The 21,044-nt window shown below is 43.7% G+C and overlaps 1 protein-coding gene across 4 annotated transcripts in view; it reads left to right on the forward strand.

Moving 5' to 3' along the window:
- SUGCT (succinyl-CoA:glutarate-CoA transferase) overlaps window positions 1-21,044 on the forward strand; it is a 992,617-nt gene that overhangs the window by 391,216 nt on the left and 580,357 nt on the right. For all 4 annotated transcript variants that reach the window (XM_066584998.1, XM_066585000.1, XM_066585001.1 and 1 more), the window contains exon 12: window positions 998-1,100. In XM_066584998.1, the coding sequence (XP_066441095.1) occupies window positions 998-1,100 (103 nt within the window). The remainder of the gene's footprint in view (window positions 1-997; window positions 1,101-21,044) is intronic.

Raw genomic sequence — 21,044 nt, forward strand, 5'->3', positions numbered from 1 at the left:
TCCCTTTTTTCCCCAGCTCCCATAAGAGTCTATCGGAGCCGCCGCCATATATTGGTTGAAAGATAGATCCAGGACTATCTTTTTACCCAGCGTATCACAAGCAGGCTCGGATTTCGGCTGCGTATGTTCTATTTATATGGTTCTAACAAATTTGATATTGAAAATGTCATTTTCCTTCACAGACAGTCTTTCACCAAAATCTACTTTTCCTTTTACAGTTAAGAGCATGTACTAGGACAAAAGAAAAAAATGTAAGAGGATTATATAACAAATTTGGCTCAGCACCCCGGCACATAGACACTAATCATACAGCTTTGTTTCCTGCTTTAGTTATCAGAAGGTCACATCAGCTACCAGTTTGTATACAGGGATACATGCTTACATTACTGCAACATTGAACAGATAATTTTCTTTAATGATTGCGCTGTGGTCAGAGCCTTCAGCAGGCTGCAGTAGAAGGGTTGTGCCTGTATCCAGGATATGGAAAGTGCATTGCGGTCTGTGATCCTGTGACCCCCGCTAAACCATATTTCAAAATGATGTTGTTAATAAACGTGAACATCTTTTAGCTATCTAACAGTTGTGGTTGTAAGTTCCGACATATGTTTCACATATGATAGGCAGGAAAAAGTCAAGGCTGCTTTGTATCAGATTTTTAAGATCAAAACTTTGAGTGTTTCATATTTTATTTTCTTTTTCCCCGTAGAATGCTAATGCTATTGTTTTACAAATGTGATGATCATTACAGCACAAAAGGCCTCGAGGAAATCCTCTAACCATATATGAAATTGCTGATAATTTTGGTTTGCATCTCATATTAAGACAATCAGATAGAATTACAAGGCTCTTAAACCATGTTCTTTGCCTAGGGCTTTAAGCTTTTGCATTTCCGCTGAATATTTTTCAGTTACAGTATTGGCTGCCTGGGAATAAATCAGTGCGGTAGTGCTTTACATCCTTTGGAGAATTCAAACCACAATCTTTTGTTTGTTCCTAGGTTCTCAGAAAAAACAACCGCTGAATGGCTTGAGCTCTTTGAAGGAAGTGGCATCCCATATGGGCCAATCAGCAGTATAAAGCAAGTATTTTCGGAACCCCAGGTCAGTCTGAGATCCACTATTTCGCTTTATACAAATTAGGGTTTTTGTAAATTCATTAAGTGTTTGGTTTAAGCCAAATGTATAGTATAGAAAAAGAAGTGAAAATGTGGATACGATGAGAGGAGGGGAAGCACAAATCTTTTTTTGGCAATTACTGGATCAACAAAACACATCTACTCCATTTTCCAACTAGACATTCTCACTCCTAATTTTAAGGAAAGTCTGTCACTTATAGCCCTGTAAGCTAATCTTATGGGCTAAAAGTAGGTGACCCACTGAGTTCAGAAATGTAAGTGTTATACTTACCTTCTCCGTTGTTCCTCTGATGTCAGTGCTGGAAGCCGCTACTTAGTGCACTGAGCGGCGCTGCTAAGTAGTCGGCCAATTATAACATTAGAACGGGTGGACTACTTAGCAGTGCCACTCAATGCATTAAGTGTCAGCTTCCTGCATTGACAACGGGAAAATGACTTAGCGTATAGGGCTAAAAGTAGCTTGAAAAAGGCCTCTTGTGGGCCGAAACGTAGCTTCCCCACTTTTTATGGATTGATTATGGAGGAATAAAGTTTTTTTACTTTTATGAAAACTTCCCTGTATGCTGCCACTACTCATTTCTTCTTTAGGGCTAAAAGTAGGTGACAGTTTCCCTTTAAAGGGTATCTTTGCCTAAATCTAAAGTTACACGTGTTCCACTAAGGAATTATATGTGTCAGTCTCATGAATAGTTTACCCTTTGCCAATAGCCAACCCACCAAACTAGGGAATAATAATTATACACTATATAAATGACATCACAGATTGCCGTTAAGATGAATGTCATGTGGATGAATGTCGTGGCTGCTGCGTCAAATTCATGTTACAATCTGCTTTGTGAATATGATCTATAAAGCGGCATCATCATTGAAATACACATCGCCCTGTCCACTGCCAGTGTGGAAAAACTCAACTTTGTTGGCATGTATTAGTTGCAAGCTATCTTTTTCCAAGGCTAAAAGGTATTTCATGGTGTATAAACTATAAGTTACTCACTATTCAACTATCTTGATTTCTGCCTGCCTACTGTTTATCTCCAAGCCCTACATAAATTGGGCTGTAGTGTTGTTCAGGCAGTGTTTGTTGCATTCAACATCACAACTGATACACTAATCCTCCCTTTGTAGGCCTTGTACTTTTTGGCTTTTACTGCTGTGTAGTGTTTCTGGCACAGCAGCTAATCCTTACAATTATAAAACTATACAATATAATTCAGTATTGTGATTGACATTCATGCATTTGGTCTCTGTCACTATAGAGTCCTTAAATACGAGGTGCATTCAAGTTCTAAGGTCTTCTAAAACAGTAGTACATAGAAATATAGTAGCACATAGAAACATGGGGCACATTTTAGAAGATGCTGGCATTCATCGAGAATGAGTGAAACTTATGGCAACACCATTCAGTGCACAGAACCCATGTAACAACAGCTGGAGTTAGAAGTATTTTCAGTACTTAGAATTATGATGTTCATTTTCCAAAAACAATATGTAATCATCTGTCATCTTCACTTGCGTGTAATAACACCCATCGACATTAATCGACAGTTGAGTGAAGGTGTCATGGACGTGGAAAATATGCATTTGTGGTTGTGATAGTAGTAATAAGGCTGATCGGCATGTAAGAACGAATCAAAGAAGCCCGAGCCACACACCAATCGGTTCTACACCATGATTGCACAAGTGGAGCAAGTGGTCAAGGAAGAATACCGATTGACTGTGGAAGAAAATGCCAACATTTCCATAGGGTCTGTTTACACCATCCTGCATGAAGAGCTGAAGATTTGGAAAGTTTCCTCCAGGTGGATGCCACAAATCCATCAAGACAAAGCTCTTGCTCATTGGGCAGCCCTTATTCAGGGTTCTCTTCATGACAAGAACTTTGAAGTGGTTCCTCATGCTCCCTACTCAACTGATTTTGCACCTAGTGATTCTTGGCTTTTTTCCAATGAAGGTTGAATATTTTCTAGTTTTGCCACTTTTGTATTAGTGATTTTCCAGTGGGCAAAACAGACCCCTACAGAAGTATTTGCAGCTACCATGAAATCATGGTGTTGACTGTGAAAAATGTGTGCATCAAGACGGAGATTACTTTAAGAAGTGACAATACTTTCAGCTTTTTGGGGTAAGTAGCTTTTTTTTTTTAAAAGAAAAATAGGAGATCTTAGAATTGAATGCACCCATGAATATATGGGTGTATGCCATTGAGACCCAGCCGTTTGTTTATTTTAATCTTTTTAAGGTTGCTCTGCACTTTTTCCTGGGTTATTTCATTCACCTCTGAATACAGTGGAGAAAAAACTATTTAATAGATTTGCTTTCTCTTTATCACCTTCTACAATTCGTCCTTCATTACTTTTTAGAAGGCCAATAGTTTCAGTTTTAATCTTTTACTATTAGTTTAATTGAAGAACAGTTTAGGGTTAGTTTTTCTCTCTTTGGCAGCGAGTTTCTCTGTATCCAACTTTGCTGCTTTTGTTTGCTTTCTACATAATCTAATTTTTTTTCTTATGGCTTTTAGTGCTTCTTCACTACCTTCTTGTTTTAGTTTGCTGCATTTTTGTTGTGTATTGCTCTCTTTACGTCTTTATTTAGCCACAATGGTTTTCTGCTATTCCTGACTATTTTATTCCTGTAAGGTGTGAACCGCTTACAGTGAATATTTAAGATGTTTTTTAAAAGTTTCCACTTATTGTCTGTACTCTTATTTTCGAGGACATTGTCCTAGTTAGTAAAGTTAAGGGCTTGTTCAAGCTGATCAAAGTTTGCCTTTCCGAACTTTAGGGTTTTTTATGCTCTGCCCTCCCCCCCAAACACAAAGAACTCCCTATTGAAAGACGAATTGAAGTTTATTATATTGTCACTATTTCTTAGGTGCACCCCAGCCTGCACCTTTGTAATTCTGTCAGGTGAATTGGTTAATATTAAGTCCAAAATGGCAGTTACTGTAGCTGTGTCCTGCACTAGTTTGGAAAGGAAATTATCTTTAGTTATTGTCTTTATGAGAGCCACAGGTTTCAGTTTCCCAGTTTATATCTTGATAGTTGAAATACCCCATAATAATTACCTTGTTGTGATTTGCCATGTCTTGTATTTGCCATAGGAATAGATTTTCAGTGGGTTCTGTTATAATCAGTGGCTTATAAAAACCCTCTATGAGGACTTTGTTATTGTTTTTCCTTCCATGTTTTTTCTACCCATAGAGACTCCACATGTTCATCTCCCTCATGTATATCCTCCCATAATGTGGGCTTTAAACAGGATTTTGCATAAAGACAAATCCATCCCCTTTTCCTGGTTTTACAAGCCCTTCTACACAAACTGTAACTGTTAACTGCGCAGTCACAGCTTTTATCCAAATATATCTTGGGTATTCCCAGTGTGTTAAAATTGTCCTCATTTTTACTTCCAGTTCGCCAACTTTATTGGTCCGACCTCTAGCATTAGTCAGAAAACAGGTTTTTCTAATCTTAAGTACCCATGTGTGACATGAGATAAAATGTATACTAATTATGTACATCTTGGTTCTCTGGCTGCATTTAGAAATAATATTATTACTTGGGGCCTTTAGAGCACCAGTAAATGTATATAGATCTATTGACATGTACTCTAGTGTACAGTATTGCTATTAGTAACAGTTTTATTCTTTATGCCTACAACAGTGCTGGTTGCCAAACTTTGTGAGGTGGTAGACAGAACCACAGAGACTCTGTGTGCCGCTGTACCATGTATCATCTTTGGTTTCTTTCAGATTCAACAGAATCCAGCAGAAAACTTCCTATGCCTCCATATAAAATTGGAGGGATATGGAGATACATTAAATCTCATGCACCTCTATGGGTGCCGTATTACGGCTCCATGCAAAACTAAGTCACAACTTGGCCATGTGCAGTGAATTTGGCCATGTCCATTAATATAGTGTGTAAGTACAAACCCCTACTTATATTTACACTATAAGCACCTTTTAAAGCAAGTTCTCATAAGAGCGATTTTTTTCTTAAAGTTGCTTCTGTGATTCCTAGGTGTTCTAACTGGTAAACTTTTGTTCTGCCATCGTTCCTGCCATCACTTTGCACTCTGAGATGTTTCTGTCTTTGTGACTAAGTAGGGGTATACAGAAGAGTTGCTCAGTAGTTACTTATAAAGACCATCCCTTCTCAAAAAGACGCTGGCACAGTGATCAGCTGCTCACAGCCGATACAGCTTTTCTCACCTCCAGCAATTGACATTTGTAGTGAGTGAAGCTATGGTCAGGAACACAGTTTGGCTTTGGGCTACTGAAGGGAAAATGTAATATTACGAGACAGCTAATCAAATTATTGACCATGCATTTAATGCATAGATGCACCGGATCTGCCACTAAGGCACATAAAGGTGGTTCCCAGGCATGAGGTTTCCCTCTGATATGTCTGTATGCCCTAACAGGAGTACCTACTACAACTAACTACTTCAGCTGAATAGAGTATATATGGAACCATTTGACCTGAACCTGACAAATGTTGATAAACTTTGATAAACTTTCGCAAACTTCTTTTGATACACAAAAAAGATGCTTCCCACTACATGACTCTCTTCTTCTCTTTTAATCATGTTAGCATACTATATTACCTTTACTTTGTGCCATGTTCTTTTGTTCCTGGCACATTTACTGAATAGAAACAGAGACGGATGAAAGATCTTCAGCATAATTGACCAATAGGCCAAATGTATGGGATTTTTTAGGACTAGTACCTATAAATGTTATGTTAAATGCTACGCTGCAAGTAAAACTCTCACTGTATTTGAAATATTAGTATTTTTATTGCATTTTTATCTTGCATGTACTATTAGGTTTTATTCTTTAAATCTCAATACAAACTTTTAAAAAGACAATGTTTCCCAAAAGTTCATGGGAAACCTAAGGCAAAAGGTATTTCTGACTTCAGCAATTCACAGCCTGGTCCTTGTCATGTAATCACTAAGGTAAATGGAACAAACATCTTGTGGTGACCTCGGCTCTGACTTGTTCTCTCACTGCTCTCGATGTCTGCTGTACAGTTTTACCAGATGTGGCAGCATATCTTTTCAGGATATGTTAAAAAATGGAGGAACCAAAGCACATGAGATAGTCTGGAGGTTAATAAAACCTACTAACATCACAGGCTTCCACAAATAAACAGTTGTAACCAACAGATTTTTTCCAGTCATCAAATATTTAAGTTCTTTATTTTCTGTTTGTTTTCTGTGGCATATTTATCTTAGCCGAAAGAACTGTGAAAGGAAATGGAAGGGCCTTTTGGGACAGGAAGAATACTGTTTCTGTAGAAATGTTAAATTAATTTTTATGGTGATGTAGAGTCAACGACTGGTTGTTAAGGGATGGCTCTTTGCCATTGGGTGGAGTTTTATTTTGATATCCTTTTAGAGTTTGCAGGTGTTTGGCACAGGCAGAAATCATGACCAGCTGTGATATTTCACTGCTGATTATTCCGTCCCAGTCCTTCTAAGTGACGAAGCATCACTAACAGTATCCTCCACCCGATGGACTCCACTTGTGTGGCAGGCGTTACAATGCCCTGTTTGGCAGCGATGCTGTTTTTTTCCCGTCATTGCCAAGAGTGCTGGTGTGTGCTTCAAATACTGACAAGTATAAATATCCTGCACAGAATACTGGCTAATCTTAGACAAACACTTTATTACTAACTACAGTTGCAAATTCAATACATATGCTCAAAATTGTCTTTTTAAACTGCTGAGTCCTGAAGTTGACAATTGTAATAAATTCTAAAGTCTTGACCCGGAAGCGTTTCTTAATCCCCTCAGTGCCTTTGGAAGCAGCAATGCACTCTGCAGTACTGTTTTGTTGACCTCTCTGGCAAATATGGGGTTATCCGGCATTCATGTTAGATTCCAGAAATGTCAGTGTCCACAATAAAACACAGTATATCTTATTGTGTGTTTAAAACATATTATCCAAACAGTTGGAATGATAAGTCAATTTCCTTGCATTTAATGTTTGTAACCCTTTGGTACTAAATTCCTTGACATGTCATTTATTTTTTTCCATCTAGTTGTTTTAGCTCAGCTAAAAGTCGTTTGTTTAAATTCAGAATGCTATTGACTTTTAAGGTTGATTTTTGTTTTTTTTGGAAAACCTCAAACCACTTTGTGTTATTTGCTTATACTCCTGAGGTTGTGGTAAGTAAGAACAGATCCAGGTCGTCCATTCCCATTTCAGGTCTTGTCCAGAGATGCTTTAATACAGAATTGTACATGATTAAAGGATAAAGCCCTTTTACTAAAGAGAAATGTAACGTTTTCTAAAAATGTGTTGGCGTGCAGCATAGAATCTTATCAGATAGAAGGTAACTACATACTTTTCTCATTTATTTTACATTTTTGTTTAGTATTACACACAAGAAGATATGTAGGTTGCAGTTTCAAGCTTCACTGTTTTAGTCAGCTCCTTTTTTTACATACATAATACAGTAGCCACAGAGCCATGATGTTCATTCTTTTTCTTTTCACAATGACTGTGACTAGGGGGCGCCCTGTATGTCTAGAGGAAGGAAGGTTTTTACAGCCACATAGAAGAGGGTTCTTTACAGTGAAGAGTATGGAACTCTGTGCCTGAGGATGTGGTGATGGAGAATTTGATAGTAGAGTTCAAGAGGGGTCTGGATGCCTTTCTTGAGCATTACAATATTACATGGTATATCACTGATTACTTCAGAAGGGTTGGTGATCCGGGGATTATTTTGATTGCCGGATTGGAGTCATGAAGGATTTTTTTTTCTTAGATGGGGAAAATTGGCTTTTACCTCATTGTTTTGGGGTTTTTTTTGCCTTCCTCTCGATCAACATTGGGGGGGAAATAGGCTGAACTGGATGTAAATATGTATTTTTCCGGCCTAGCATTCTATGTTACCTTGAAAAGTAAGTGCACCCCTGAACCTTATATTTCCTGCTGCTGATTGAAATTCTGTTGAAGGACTGTGGATAGCTATGCCTAGGTTCACATAACTTTGTGACAAATATATATTTTTTAAGAATGCATTAACATATTAATCTGAGCTTAAAACTCGCAGAGACAGAGGCTTACAAAGAAACAAAACAATGTAAAAATAATAGAGCAAGGGTGCAAAGTTCATATATACAACAGTCATCTATATTAAGAAAAACTTGTGCACTCAAAGACTCTGAAATATATATATATATATATATATATATTCAAACAAGCCCTCATAGACCTTTGTCAGTGAACAAAATAAAAAAGTTATGAGACTTTGAATGCAGAGATGCTAAAAAAAAATCTAAAAATGTGTTTTTGACCTTGGATTCAAGCAAACTGTTGAGGTACTTCAATGAATAATTTTAGTCCACTTACGATTGACTTTTCTGACCTCAGTACTACTCACTAACTTGCGCCACCTCTACAAAGTAACAGCTACTTGTTGTATTGATCACTTATATGATTGTTCTTGGACAGTTTACTGTCCTCTTCAGTTGATTTCACATTTTATATGTTCTGTAAGTCTTCAGGTGCATTGCTGTATGCCAGGGATGTACAATATGCAGGCTCTTCTTTTTGCCACCTTGTGGGAAACCCCTCTCCCATCTCCTTTTTCTCCATTGACCTCCTCAAGTTTATTATGTTGGAAAAGATTTCATGAACTATCAAAAACCCACTGACCCTACACAATACATTCCCTCGGAGACGCCGTCTTTTGCTATCCCAAACATGAACATCAGTAATTAGAGGGCTTTAGAGGGCTTCCGGTATATCCTCCACTGACCAACTATTTGACAATATGATGCTACTACCAATTGAAGATTTTTCATTTTCCCTACATAGGAGGGGATTTTACAAATATCTACAAACCAGACATTTTCTCACTTCACACACCTCTACTTTATCCCCATCTAACTTATTAATTTTTTAAAAATATTTGTACAAAATACTAAAGGTCTGAAGCAAATTTCCCATTCTATCCGTTCAGTCGTGTCCGACTCTCTGATACTCTGTAGGGCAGCCCTATCCATGTTTCTCTATTTCTTAAGGCTGCTTTCAATTGCCTGATGTCCATTTCTATGTCCTCCTTTGAATGTTAGATTTTTATTGGTATTTCCAGAATACACACAGCAAAAATAAATGCAAATATATATTGGTTAACATCCATCAATATATGCCTAAGCATTTTAACAATTTCACAGGAAGGGTACGGGCTCAAGGGAGGAAAGAAACCAGAAAGGGTTAAGGTAAGGGGTTAAAACCTCAAGGGTATCTCACAGGCTGAAGTTTCTATGTTCCTGACTGTTAGTGCAGAAACTTGGCTGTCAGTAGGCAGCCAAGCCACCCCTTAAAAAGATGTATATGCAATTAGTGAGGTCAGTTAAAAGTAGTATTGCAGTTATGAAGAGGTTAAATAATTGACATCTAACAGAATAAACAAACTGTATATACATGGATTTGCCCTTACTAGGAGGGAAAGGGAGATAGGGTGTAACAAGAACAGGGTATACGACCATGCTTTTGGTGGAGGGAGAGGGCAGACTGGCTATAAACAATGGGAGAGACTGTTGTCAAGGCAGGCAAAACCCACCTTTTCTAGAATACATTATTGGCTCAATGGTACATACATGGCCTTTTCTAGGGCATTTGGCCAACAGAACAAACCACAAAATTGCCCACCTACATCAAATGATGCTGAAAAACATTAATAATACATCATAATTCAATCAATGGCCATTAACACTTTATCATCTTCATTTGCATGTAAAGGGACCTCTACGAGTTGTTTGCAGAGCCCAGTGTGGGGATTCACAGGGGCAGGGTTATGTCTAAGTGTTAGGAAATTTTTGAGCCCTTCACAGAACTAGACAGTCTAAAATATAACTTTTATTTAATAACACAATAAAACTTAATCTTTCCAATATGGGCTAACAGACGAACATACAAACAAAAATAACAAAAACAGAGGACGTATCAGTCAGGGTTAGTCCAGTGGATAGAGGACTAAAGGACCAAACCGTGACTTAATAATCGTGAAGATATCTATATTCAATATCAAGGTAATAAGATATCGTTCAATTGACACTTTGATGTATAGTCTATTGCAGACTTAATATCTCAAATATGTAGGTCACAAAATGAGAGCAGGATATCAAATGGCTGACGAATACTCGGAGACCAAATATATATGGTCCAGAGCCTAATATAGTGATGCACACTCAAAGATGTACTAAATGTGAATAATGCACCTCTGGGCATATAAAAGAATATGCTACAAAGAATAGGTGTAACTCGACGCGTTTCTCTACTGATGTGACCAGTAGTTCATCAGGAGCTTAGAATTACTTGAGATAAGTACAATAGCTAGATTGCTAATAAAAGAAGATGCTAGAGAGAATAATGTGTCAAGCCTCTGGTGACTTAATGTGCGGTATCAACAGGTGGGTTATAGATATGCGTCAATCTCAATAGATAACGTTATGAGGTAAGCCCAAAAGTGATAGAAAAACCACAATGATTGTCATTGGGAATTCGCATAATAGCGAAGATGCTGTACGTATAGTCTAGATAATATCTTAGAACGAATAGTGGGTCAATTCCTATCTCTGTATACTGGTCTATTAAGTATCAGAGGATAGAAGGGAGCAAGATATAGGAGGCAATAGTGCTGGATGTAGCTCTAATAGGAAATGATAAGGAGCTTTGGAGTGGATCCTAAAATTTATCCAATAGTGCATTAATAGCAATGGAGGTCAGCATGATAGCTGAAAAGAATAGATCCACTAAGCTGTCAAGTAGAGAGATTGGAAAGAGAAGCACTATAGCCCTTGAAGAAAGCTAATTTCTAAGAGGAAGAGCTCTAAAGTAGATACTAGAGATCATCCAAGTTGCACTAATTGCACTAGACAAAACTGCATAATAGCTAGAATATTCAGATCAACTGAAGTAACTTGCCAGGAATTGCTGTCTAAGATAGAATCAGAGGGTCAAGATACCAAACACAAAAAAATAGCAGAGCCTGTAACTCTGATGGTGAGTGTCAGGCATATGACTGCAAGCCCACAGTGGTGCTAGCTATATACCCTGAGTCCCAGCCCCTTTAGTGGGTGGGTATCTGGAATTAACCAATAGGCTGTTTAGGTGGGAGGGGTTAACATCCCAATTCCAATTAGCATCTAAAGAGTCAGATAGCAGATGCGGATATGCTGAGAGGGAGATAAGTAAGTCAGTATGTAGTAATTGGCAGATACCTATAGTGTCCGATCGCTCTTATGTGATGGAGAAATGAAGATATAGTGCATAGTGTTAGCCCTGTTAGCGCTGGCGATCGCGCATGCGCACGTCGCTAGATGACGTCAGCGCGCCGGTCACATGACCGCGGCGCCGCCTTCAATGATGTAGAAGGTTGGTCACGTGTGCCGCTATCATTCAAAGCGGGGAACATGAAGATATGTTGCTAGTTGTCATAGCAAAGGGGTCACATGATGCACTGAGCACGATCATGTGACTAGGTATTTAAGGATAATTGAAATCGGACTGGAAACGATAAATAAACATAGGTAATACGTCTGTATGCCAATATAATGAAGGTATCACAGCTGATCTACCTCACATAGCCTGTTATGATTAAAGGTTAGATTGCCCACAAAAGTAAATACGTACATATTGCTGCTTGAATCGCATGATGAATGCAAACACGATGATAGCTATATTCATGATATTCAGTGGGTAAATATGAATATACGTATTAGTTAATTGAACTGATGATAACAGGCAAAACAAACGTGGTTGCGGGTACTGGTATATAGCTAGTATAGGTTACCTAGGTAATAGGGGAAAACGTGTATAAAAGTCCTCAAAATAAATATGAAGCACAAGATAATACGATAATGAGATGATAGAGGGAAGAATTGATACCGGCAGTAGATTCAGGGGAAAATAAGGATAAGCAAAGAGACCCAAGTTTATAAAAAGCAATTGAAGCAAAGGTTTGCATTAAGTCCGTTAGGATTAACAGTATTCAGGCGATATATCCAGGAAGCTTCCTTACATAATAGTTTTTTATCCACATCGCCACGTCGACCCTGTGTCCTTAGAACTTCTATCTCTTGGAATTTGAGCGATTGTGGGTCACCATCATGAAAATTCCATATCTGGTCCGCCAGAGGAGTCGACTCATGGCGTCTGATGTTACCTAAATGGGACAGAATTCTATGGCGGAATTGTTGTATTGTCTTGCCTACATAATTCATAGGACAAGAACAAGTGGCGAGGTATACCAGGTTCTGTGTCCTACAGTTAACAAAATCTCTGCAGGAGTAAACTTTGTTGGTTGAGGATGCTTTAAAGGTATTGCCGCGTAAGATGTATGGACACGCTAAACATCCTTGACATGGGAAGTTACTTAGAGGTTTTTTTAGAATTGAGCCAGGTTATTTGGGTATCACTTGGGGACAGATGACTTTTAACCAGGTGATCCCTTAAGTTGTGACCGCGACGAAATGTTATGGCAGGATTAGGAGGGAGAAAGTCTTGGAGATCTTTATCACGTTTGAGGATCTCCCAATAGTACTGCAGGATGTTCCTAACTTGTGTGGAACCGGTGTCATAGGTACCGATGATTCTTACTTTTTGGTCTGATTGACGTATTCTGGGCTGTAGGAGCTGGGACCTATTTTGAGCCAGAGCAAATGAATAAGCTTGATTGATGATACTTTCAGGATAGTTTCTATTCCTGAATCGTCTATATAGTTTTTTACTTTCTGTTTCGAAAGTCTGATCATCTGAGCAATTACGACGGAGACGAAGGAATTGACCTTTAGGTATACCTCGTTTTAGAGGTGGCGGACGGAAACTAGTCCAGGTGAGTAGGCTATTTGCCGCAGTAGATTTCCGGAATAGGGACGATGAAATCTGGCCTGAGTTGTCCTTATGGATTTGGAGATCTAGGAAGGATAATGTGGAAGAATGAATCTCCGATGTGATACGGAGATTAAGATTGTTGTGATTCAGATTGTTGATAAAGGCCTCCAAGGACTCCCTATTGCCTTTCCAAAATAACAGTACATCATCGATGTAGCGTATCCACAATACGATGTTGTCAGATCCGATGGTATTGTCACTGTTAACGTTATCTATTGAGATTGACGCATATCTATAGCGCACCTGTTGATACCGCACATTAAAGGGGTTGTCCCGCGGCAGCAAGTGGGGTTATACACTTCTGTATGGCCATATTAATGCACTTTGTAATATACATCGTGCATTAAATATGAGCCATACAGAAGTTATATACTCTCCTTCCCTGCGCTGGCGTCCCCGTCTCCATGGTGCCGTCTAATTTCAGCGTCTAATCGCCCGATTAGACGCACTTGCGCAGAAGGGTCTTCTCCCTTCTGGTCGGTCCGGGCACGAGCGGCGTTCTGGCTCCGCCCCCTTCTATGCGTCATTGCGTAGCTCCGCCCCATCACGTGTGCCGATTCCAGCCTCCTGATTGTGGGACCTGGGAACCTGAAATGCAGCCCAGCATGTTGCCCCTCGCCTGTCTTGTGGGCCCCCCCCCCTAACCATTTTTACTTCGGACAAACCCTCATTAGTAAGCCACACCTTAGCTAAGCACCACACTACCTCCAACTAAGCACAAGCACTGCCTGCGGGACACACCGCTGCCTCTTCTCCTGGGTTACATGCTGCCCAATACCCCCGCACAACCCAGTGTCCACAGCGCACACCAAAGTGTCCCTGGGCAGCCTTCAGCTGTCCTCATGCCACACGCTGGCCTTACAGCCACACCACCCTCATGTCTATGTATAAGTGCGTCAGCCATGAGGAGGAACTGGAGGCACACACTACAGAGGGTTGGCAGGGCCAGGCAGCGACCCTCTTTAAAAGGGGCAGGGCGATAGCCCACAATGCTGTACAGAAGCAATGAGACATCCAATCCTGTGCCACCTCCATCAGGAGCTGCAAATGTGGGCATAGCAATGGGGAATCCATGTGCCACACAGTATTCATTCTGTCAAGGTGTCGCATAGCTCAATCCACACTGCAAGGGGAAAGCCGTCAGCGCTCTGCCCTCTACCCAAGTCAGTCAGTGCCTTTGTGCCAGACAGGTCAAACACCGCGATGGGAACTAAGTTTGCACCTACAGCATAGGTGGGTCCTAGGAAGCCCAAGACATGAACAAAAAATTGATCTGAGTGGCCAAACATGGCAGACTTGCACCGCGCCCACGACATAGGCCTCAGCCCACAGCTTCAGCAATCCTAGGCAGGAAGCGGACTTTCACTGCACCCAGAACATAGGCCTCTGCACAAACCCTCAGCAATCGCGGGCCTAGAGCGGACTCCTATGCTAGCGTAGCTGTGCACGTCTCATTAGCGCTGTATTGCTCCTGTAGTTTGTCCCAATGCAGTGCCATGGATAGTAGAGCTAACGTCAGATTAAATACAGGTGGGCTTCGGCCCACACTGCATGCCCCAGTCTGACCAGGGTTTTTTATAAATAGTCACAGGCAGGTACAACTCCGCAATGGGAATTCCGTGTGCACCCACAGCATGAGTGGCTCCCTGGAACCCACCGGCGGTACATAAATATATCCCATTGCAGTGCCCAGCACAGCTGAGGTAGCGTCAGATTAAATGCAGGTGGGCTTCGGCGTCAGATTAAATGCAGATGGGTTTGACCCACACTGCATGCCCCAGGCAGACAGGGGTTCTTTATATGTAGACACATGCAGTTACAACTCCGTGTGGACCGACAGTATGGGTGGGTCCCAGGAAGCCACCGGCGGTACATAAATAAATCCTATTGCATTACATTTCCCAGCACAGCTGAGGTAACATCAGATTAAATGCAGGTGGGCTTCGGCCCACACTGCATGCCCCAGCCTGACCGGGGTTTTTAATTCATAGACACAGGCAGGTACAAATCCCCTATGTGAAGTCCCTGTGGCACAGCATGGGTGGCTCCCTGGAACCCACCAGCGGTACATAAATAAATCCCATTGCAGTGCCCAGCACAGCTGAGGTAACGTCAGATTAAATGCAGGTGGGCTTTGGCCCACACTGCATGCCCCAGTCAGACTGGGGTTCTTTATAAGTAGATACAAGCAGTTACAACTCCGTGTGGACCGACAGCATGGGTGGGTCCCAGGAAGCCACCGGCGGTACATAAATATATCCCATTGCAGTGCCCTGGACAGCAGAGCTAACGTCAGTTTAAATGCAGGTGGGCTTCGGCCAAGAATGTTTTCATCGTTGGAGGAGGAGGACGGGAAAGTTTTTGAGGCAGTACGTGTCGTGTCCCTGTGTCCGTGGTTATATGCACCTTCCCAGTGACCGCGTCGCTGAACAGTTGTCGCGCCTGTGGAACCTAGTAGCGTGGCCTCGCCACCATCATGTCTTTGGGAAGCCTCTGTTTCCACTACCCTGTAACATTGCAGTAGCAGCAGTATAGGCAGAGCCGAGAATTTGTAACATTTCAGCCGTAAGAGTATGCACAAACCCCTGTAACATTTCATTGGCAGCAGTGAGGACAGACCCCACTAACATTTCATTTGCAGCAGTATACACAGACCCCAGTAAAATTTCAGTAGTATCAGTATAGACAGACCCCAGTAACAGTAACGTAGAAGCAGTAGGGACAAAGCAGCAGATTCACATTTCCCTGGCAGCAGTGTAGGGAGAGCATAGTATTGGTAAGATTTCAGTAGTAGGAGTATAGACAGGCCCCAGCAACAGTAACGTAGAAGCAGTAGGGACAAAGCAGCAGATTCACATTTCCCTGGCAGCAGTGTAGGGAAAGCGTAGTATTGGTAAGATTTCAGTAGTAGGAGTATAGACAGGCCCCAGTAACATTAACGTAGAAGCAGTATGGGCAAAGCCCACTATTAGTTACATTTCTGTTATAGCAGTATAGACCTGCCCCAGTAACATTTCAGTTGAAGCATTATGGGCAGAGCCCAGTATTAGTAAAATTACAGTAGTAACAGTATACACCAACCAAGGTAACATTTCAGGAGCAGAAGTATCGGCAGACCGAAGTAACATTTCTGTTGCTGAAGTATAGTCAGACTCCTGTAGCATTACTGTGGCAGAAGTATAGGTAGACAGAACAGAGTTACATTTCTGTAGCAAAAGTGTAGGCCAAACACAGACACAGTGGTGTACCATGAGTGCAGGCGAAGCCCATAAAAATTACTTGGATTACATTGTAGGCGAGGGCCCGAAAAATTGTTGTACCGACAGTACAAATGTACCCCAGAAAAATTGCCCATGCCCAACCCAGAGGACAGGTGAAACCCATTAATCGCTTAGCGTACTGTGGCTTAATTTTTAACTAGGCCTGGGGGCAGCCCAGTCTAGAAAACAATTGGTTCAGGTGGAAGTTTCAATGCTTTAATGAGAATTGAAACAGATAAATATTATTTAGAAAAGTTATATTTGCCTTTTGGCCCACAGAAAAATTGCCCATTCGTGGTTATTACGAGAGGTTTCAGGAGGAGGAGCCGGAGGAGGAGGATGAATACCATACACAGATTGACAAAGGTCTTTAGGTAGCGCTGCTGTCCGCTGGTGGAGAAGAGAAGTCTGGGGAAATCCAGGCTTTGTTCATCTTTATGAGTGTAAGCCTGTCGGCGCTGTCAGTTGACAGGCGGGTACGCTTGTCCGTGATGATTCCCCCAGCTGCACTAAACACCCTCTCTGACAAGACGCTAACCGCAGGGCACGCCAACACCTCCAGGGCATACAGCGCGAGTTCGGACCACGTGTCCAGCTTTGACACCCAGTAATTGTATGGAGCAGAGGCGTTACGGAGGACGGTGGTACGATTGGCTGTGTACTCCCTCACCATCTTCTTATAGTGCTCCCTCCGACTCAGCCTGGACTGGGAAGGTGAGAGACAGTCTTGCTGGGGAGCCATAAAGCTGGCAAAGGCCTTGGAGAGTGTTCCCTTGCCTGCGCTGAACATGCTGCCTGATCTCCGTGCCTCCCCTTCTACGTGGCCCTCGGAACTACGCCTTCTGCCACTAGCGCTGTCAGATGGGAAGTTTACCATCAGTTTGTCCACCAGGGCCCTGTGGTATTGCATCACTCTCAAACCCCTTTCTTTTTCGGGAATGAGAGTGGAAAGGTTCTCCTTATACCGTGGGTCAAGCAGTGTGTACACCTAGTAATCCGTAGTGGCCAGAATGCGTCTAAAACGAGGGTCACGAGAAAGGCATGCTAACAAAGTCAGCCATGTGTGCCAGGGTACCTGTACGCAACATATGGCTGTCCTCACTAGGAAGATCACTTTGAGTATCCTCCTCCTCCTCCTCCTCAGGCCATACACGCTGAATGGATGATAAGCAAGCAGCATGGGTACCCTCTGCAGTGGGCCCTGCTGTCTTTTCCTCCTCAGGCTCCTCCCACTCCTCCTCCTCCACGCGCTGAGATATAGACAGGAGGGTGCTCTGACTATCCAGCGACATACTGTCTTCCCTGCCTCCGTTTCCGCCCGCAAAGCATCAGCCTTTATGCTTTGCAGGGAACTTCTCAAGAGGCATAGCAGGGAAATGGTGACGCTAATGATTGCAGCATCGCCACTCACCATCAGGGTGGACTCCTCAAAGTTTCCAGGGACCTGGCAGATATCTGCCATCCAGGCCCACTCTTCTGTAAAGAATTGAGGAGGCTGACTCCCACTTCGCCGCCCATGTTGGAGTTGGTATTCCACTATAGTTCTACGCTGCTCATACAGCCGGGACAACATGTGAAGCGTAGAGTTCCACAGTGTGGGCACGTCGCAAAGCAGTCGGTGCACTGGCAGATTAAACCGATGTTGCAGGGTGTACAGGGTGGCAGCGTCCGTGTTGGAATTGCAGAAATGTGCGCTGACCCGGCGCACCTTGCTGAGGAGGTCTGACAAGTGTGGGTAGCCTATCAGAAAGCGCTGAACCACCAAATTAAAGATGTGGGCCAGGCATGGCACATGCGTGAGGCTGCCGAGCTGCAGAGCCGCCACAAGGTTACGGCCGTTGTTAGACACGACCATGCCCGGTTGGAGGCTCAGTGGCGAAAGCCAGCGGTCGGTCTGCTCTGTCAGACCGTGCAACAGTTCGTGGGCCGTGTGCCTCTTCTCTCCTAAGCTGAGTAGTTTCAGCACGGCCTGCTGACGCTTGCCCACCGCTGTGCTGCCGCGCGACACTGACTGCTGGCGACGTGCTGCTGGTGACAAGTCTTGATTGCGAGGTAGAGGTTGTATTGGAGGAGGAGGAAGGTTTAGTGGAGGTGGCATACACCGCCACAGATACCAGCACCGATCTGGGGCCCGCAATTCTGGGGGTGGGTAGTACATGAGCGGTCCCAGGCTCTGACTCGGTCCCAGCCTCCACTAAATTCACCCAATGTGCCGTCAGGGAGATATAGTGGCCCTGCCCGCCTGTGCTTGTCCATGTGTCCGTTGTAAAGTGGACCTTGGCAGTAACCGCATTTGTGAGGGCGCGTACGATGTTGCGTGAGACGTGGTCGTGCAGGGCTGGGACGGCACACCGTGAAAAATAGTGGCGACTGGGGACAGAGTAGCGCGGGGCTGCCGCCGCCATCATGTTTTTAAACGCCTCAGTTTCCACCAGCCTGTAGGGGAGCATCTCCAGGCTGATCAATTTGGCTTTGTGGACATTTAAAGCTTGAGCGTGCGGGTGCGTGGCGGCGTATTTGCGCTTTAGCTCCAACGATTCTCTTAGTGACAGCTGGACGCTGCATTGAGAGACATTGCTGGATGGGGCCGAGGACAGCGGAGGTGAGGGTGTGGGTCCAGGCCCGGAGACGGTCATGCCTGTGTCTTGAGAGGGGGGTTGGATCTCAGTGGCGGGTTGGGGCCCAGGGGGAGAGGAAGTGGCGCACCTTGTGGGGTGCTTGGCCATCATTTGCCTGCGCATGCTGGTGGTGGTGAGGCTGGTGGCTCCCCGGCTGATCTTGGCGTGACAAAGGTTGCACACCACTGTACGTCAGTCGTCCGGCGTCTCCGTGAAAAGCTGCCACACCTTAGAGCACCTTGGCCTCTGCACGGTTGCTTGGCGCGAGGGGGTGCTTTGGGAAACAGCTGGTGCATTATTCGCTCGTGCCCTGCCTCTACCCCTGGCCACCCCACTGCCTCTTCCAACCTGTCCTGCGGCTGCAATTGCCTCCCCCTCTGAAGACCGGTCCTCAGTTGGCTTATCACATCAGGTGGGGTCAGTCACCTCATCGTCCAGCGGCTCTTCCTCCGAATCCTCTGTGCGCTCCTCCCTCGGACTTACTGCCCTTACTACTACCTCACTGATAGACAACTGTGTCTCATCGTCATCGTCCTCCTCACCAACTGAAAGAGACAGTCTTGAGACAGTTGCCGGAAGTCCCAAGCCTCATCCCCCGGACCCCGGGAACTTTCCAAAGGTTGGGCATCAGTCACGACAAACTTCTCCAGTGGGAGAGGAACCATTGCTGCCCAATCTGGGCAGTGGCCCGAGAACAGTTCCTGGGAGTCTGCCTGCTCCTCAGAATGTGTCATTTTCATGGAGTGAGGAGGCTGGGAGGAAGGAGGAGCAGCAGCCAGAGGATTCAGAGTTGCAGCAGTGGACGGCGTAGAAGGCTGGGTGGTCGATAGGTTGCTGGATGCACTTTCTGCCATCCACGACAGGACCTGCTCACACTGCTCGGTTTTTAATAAAGGTCTACAACGTGGACACAAAAATTGCGATATGAAGCTGGGGACCCCAGAAACTGTCCTCTCTCCTACTCCCGCAGCAGCCGGCTGCGATTCACCTGGACCAGGAACTCGTCCTATGCCCACACCCTCACTTGGGACTCCGCGTCCTCGACCACGTCCAAGTCCTCTGCCCCTACCCCTACCCCTCAGCATGCTGGATTAAGAATCGAGCAGAGACAGAGCGGTGTAAAAATGTTTGTGAATTATTGCCGCGCAGTTGGTGGCTGCCAGCGGTAATATAACGCTAAATGAAGCCAGAGATAAATTATAAGGAAGGCTGCACGCAGGCTAGGCTGTGAACTATGCAGTTTGGATGGACGTGAAGTCCCACAGGCCACGCAGGCAAATGCACTGGGTAACCGTTAGCTGTAAAAAGGAATTTTTGTTTAAATCTCCTTATTTTACTCTGCAATGAAGGCTGAGGCTAGGCAGTGTGTATTGCACTTTCAATCTATGGGCGTCGGGCAGACCGTGAAGTCTGAGACAGCACACTTATAACAGAGCGTTGTAGAAAATGTGTGGTTTCTTGGCGTACACTTAGAGGCACACTGCAGTGAGGCTACGCCAAGTGCGGACAGAAAAATATTTGTAAATGAAGGCTACACGCAGGCTAGGCTGTGCAATGCAGAGGTACTACAACTCCCAGCAACCACGGAGTTAAATGCACACGGTCGCAGGTTGCCCTAAGAATTACCGTTGGGGTACTTGTAGACAGGATTCTACACTACCACTGTCCTTGCCTGACCAATAGTGCCCCTATACTGAAGTATAGACTGCAGCCTGAGAACGCTACAGCCTGCACGCCCGATATACATATTAAAAAAAATTGTGCAAAAGTGATCACAGCACCCACTACAGGTACTACAACTCTCAGCAACCACGGAGTTAAATGCGCACGGTCGCAGGTTGCCCTAAGAAGAACCGTTGGGGTACTTGTAGACAGGATTCTACACTACCACTGTCCTTGCCTGACCAATAGTGCCCCTATACTGAAGTACAGACTGCAACCTGAGAACGCTACAGCCTGCACGCCCGATAGACGTATAAAAAAAAATTGTGCAAAAGTGATCACAGCACCCACTACAGGTACTACAACTCTCAGCAACCACGGAGTTAAATGCACACGGTCGCAGGTTGCCCTAAGAAGAACCGTTGGGGTACTTGTAGACAGGATTCTACACTACCACT

Source organism: Eleutherodactylus coqui, chromosome 12, assembly GCF_035609145.1.
Source record: "Eleutherodactylus coqui strain aEleCoq1 chromosome 12, aEleCoq1.hap1, whole genome shotgun sequence".
Classification (NCBI taxonomy): Eukaryota; Metazoa; Chordata; class Amphibia; order Anura; family Eleutherodactylidae; genus Eleutherodactylus; species Eleutherodactylus coqui.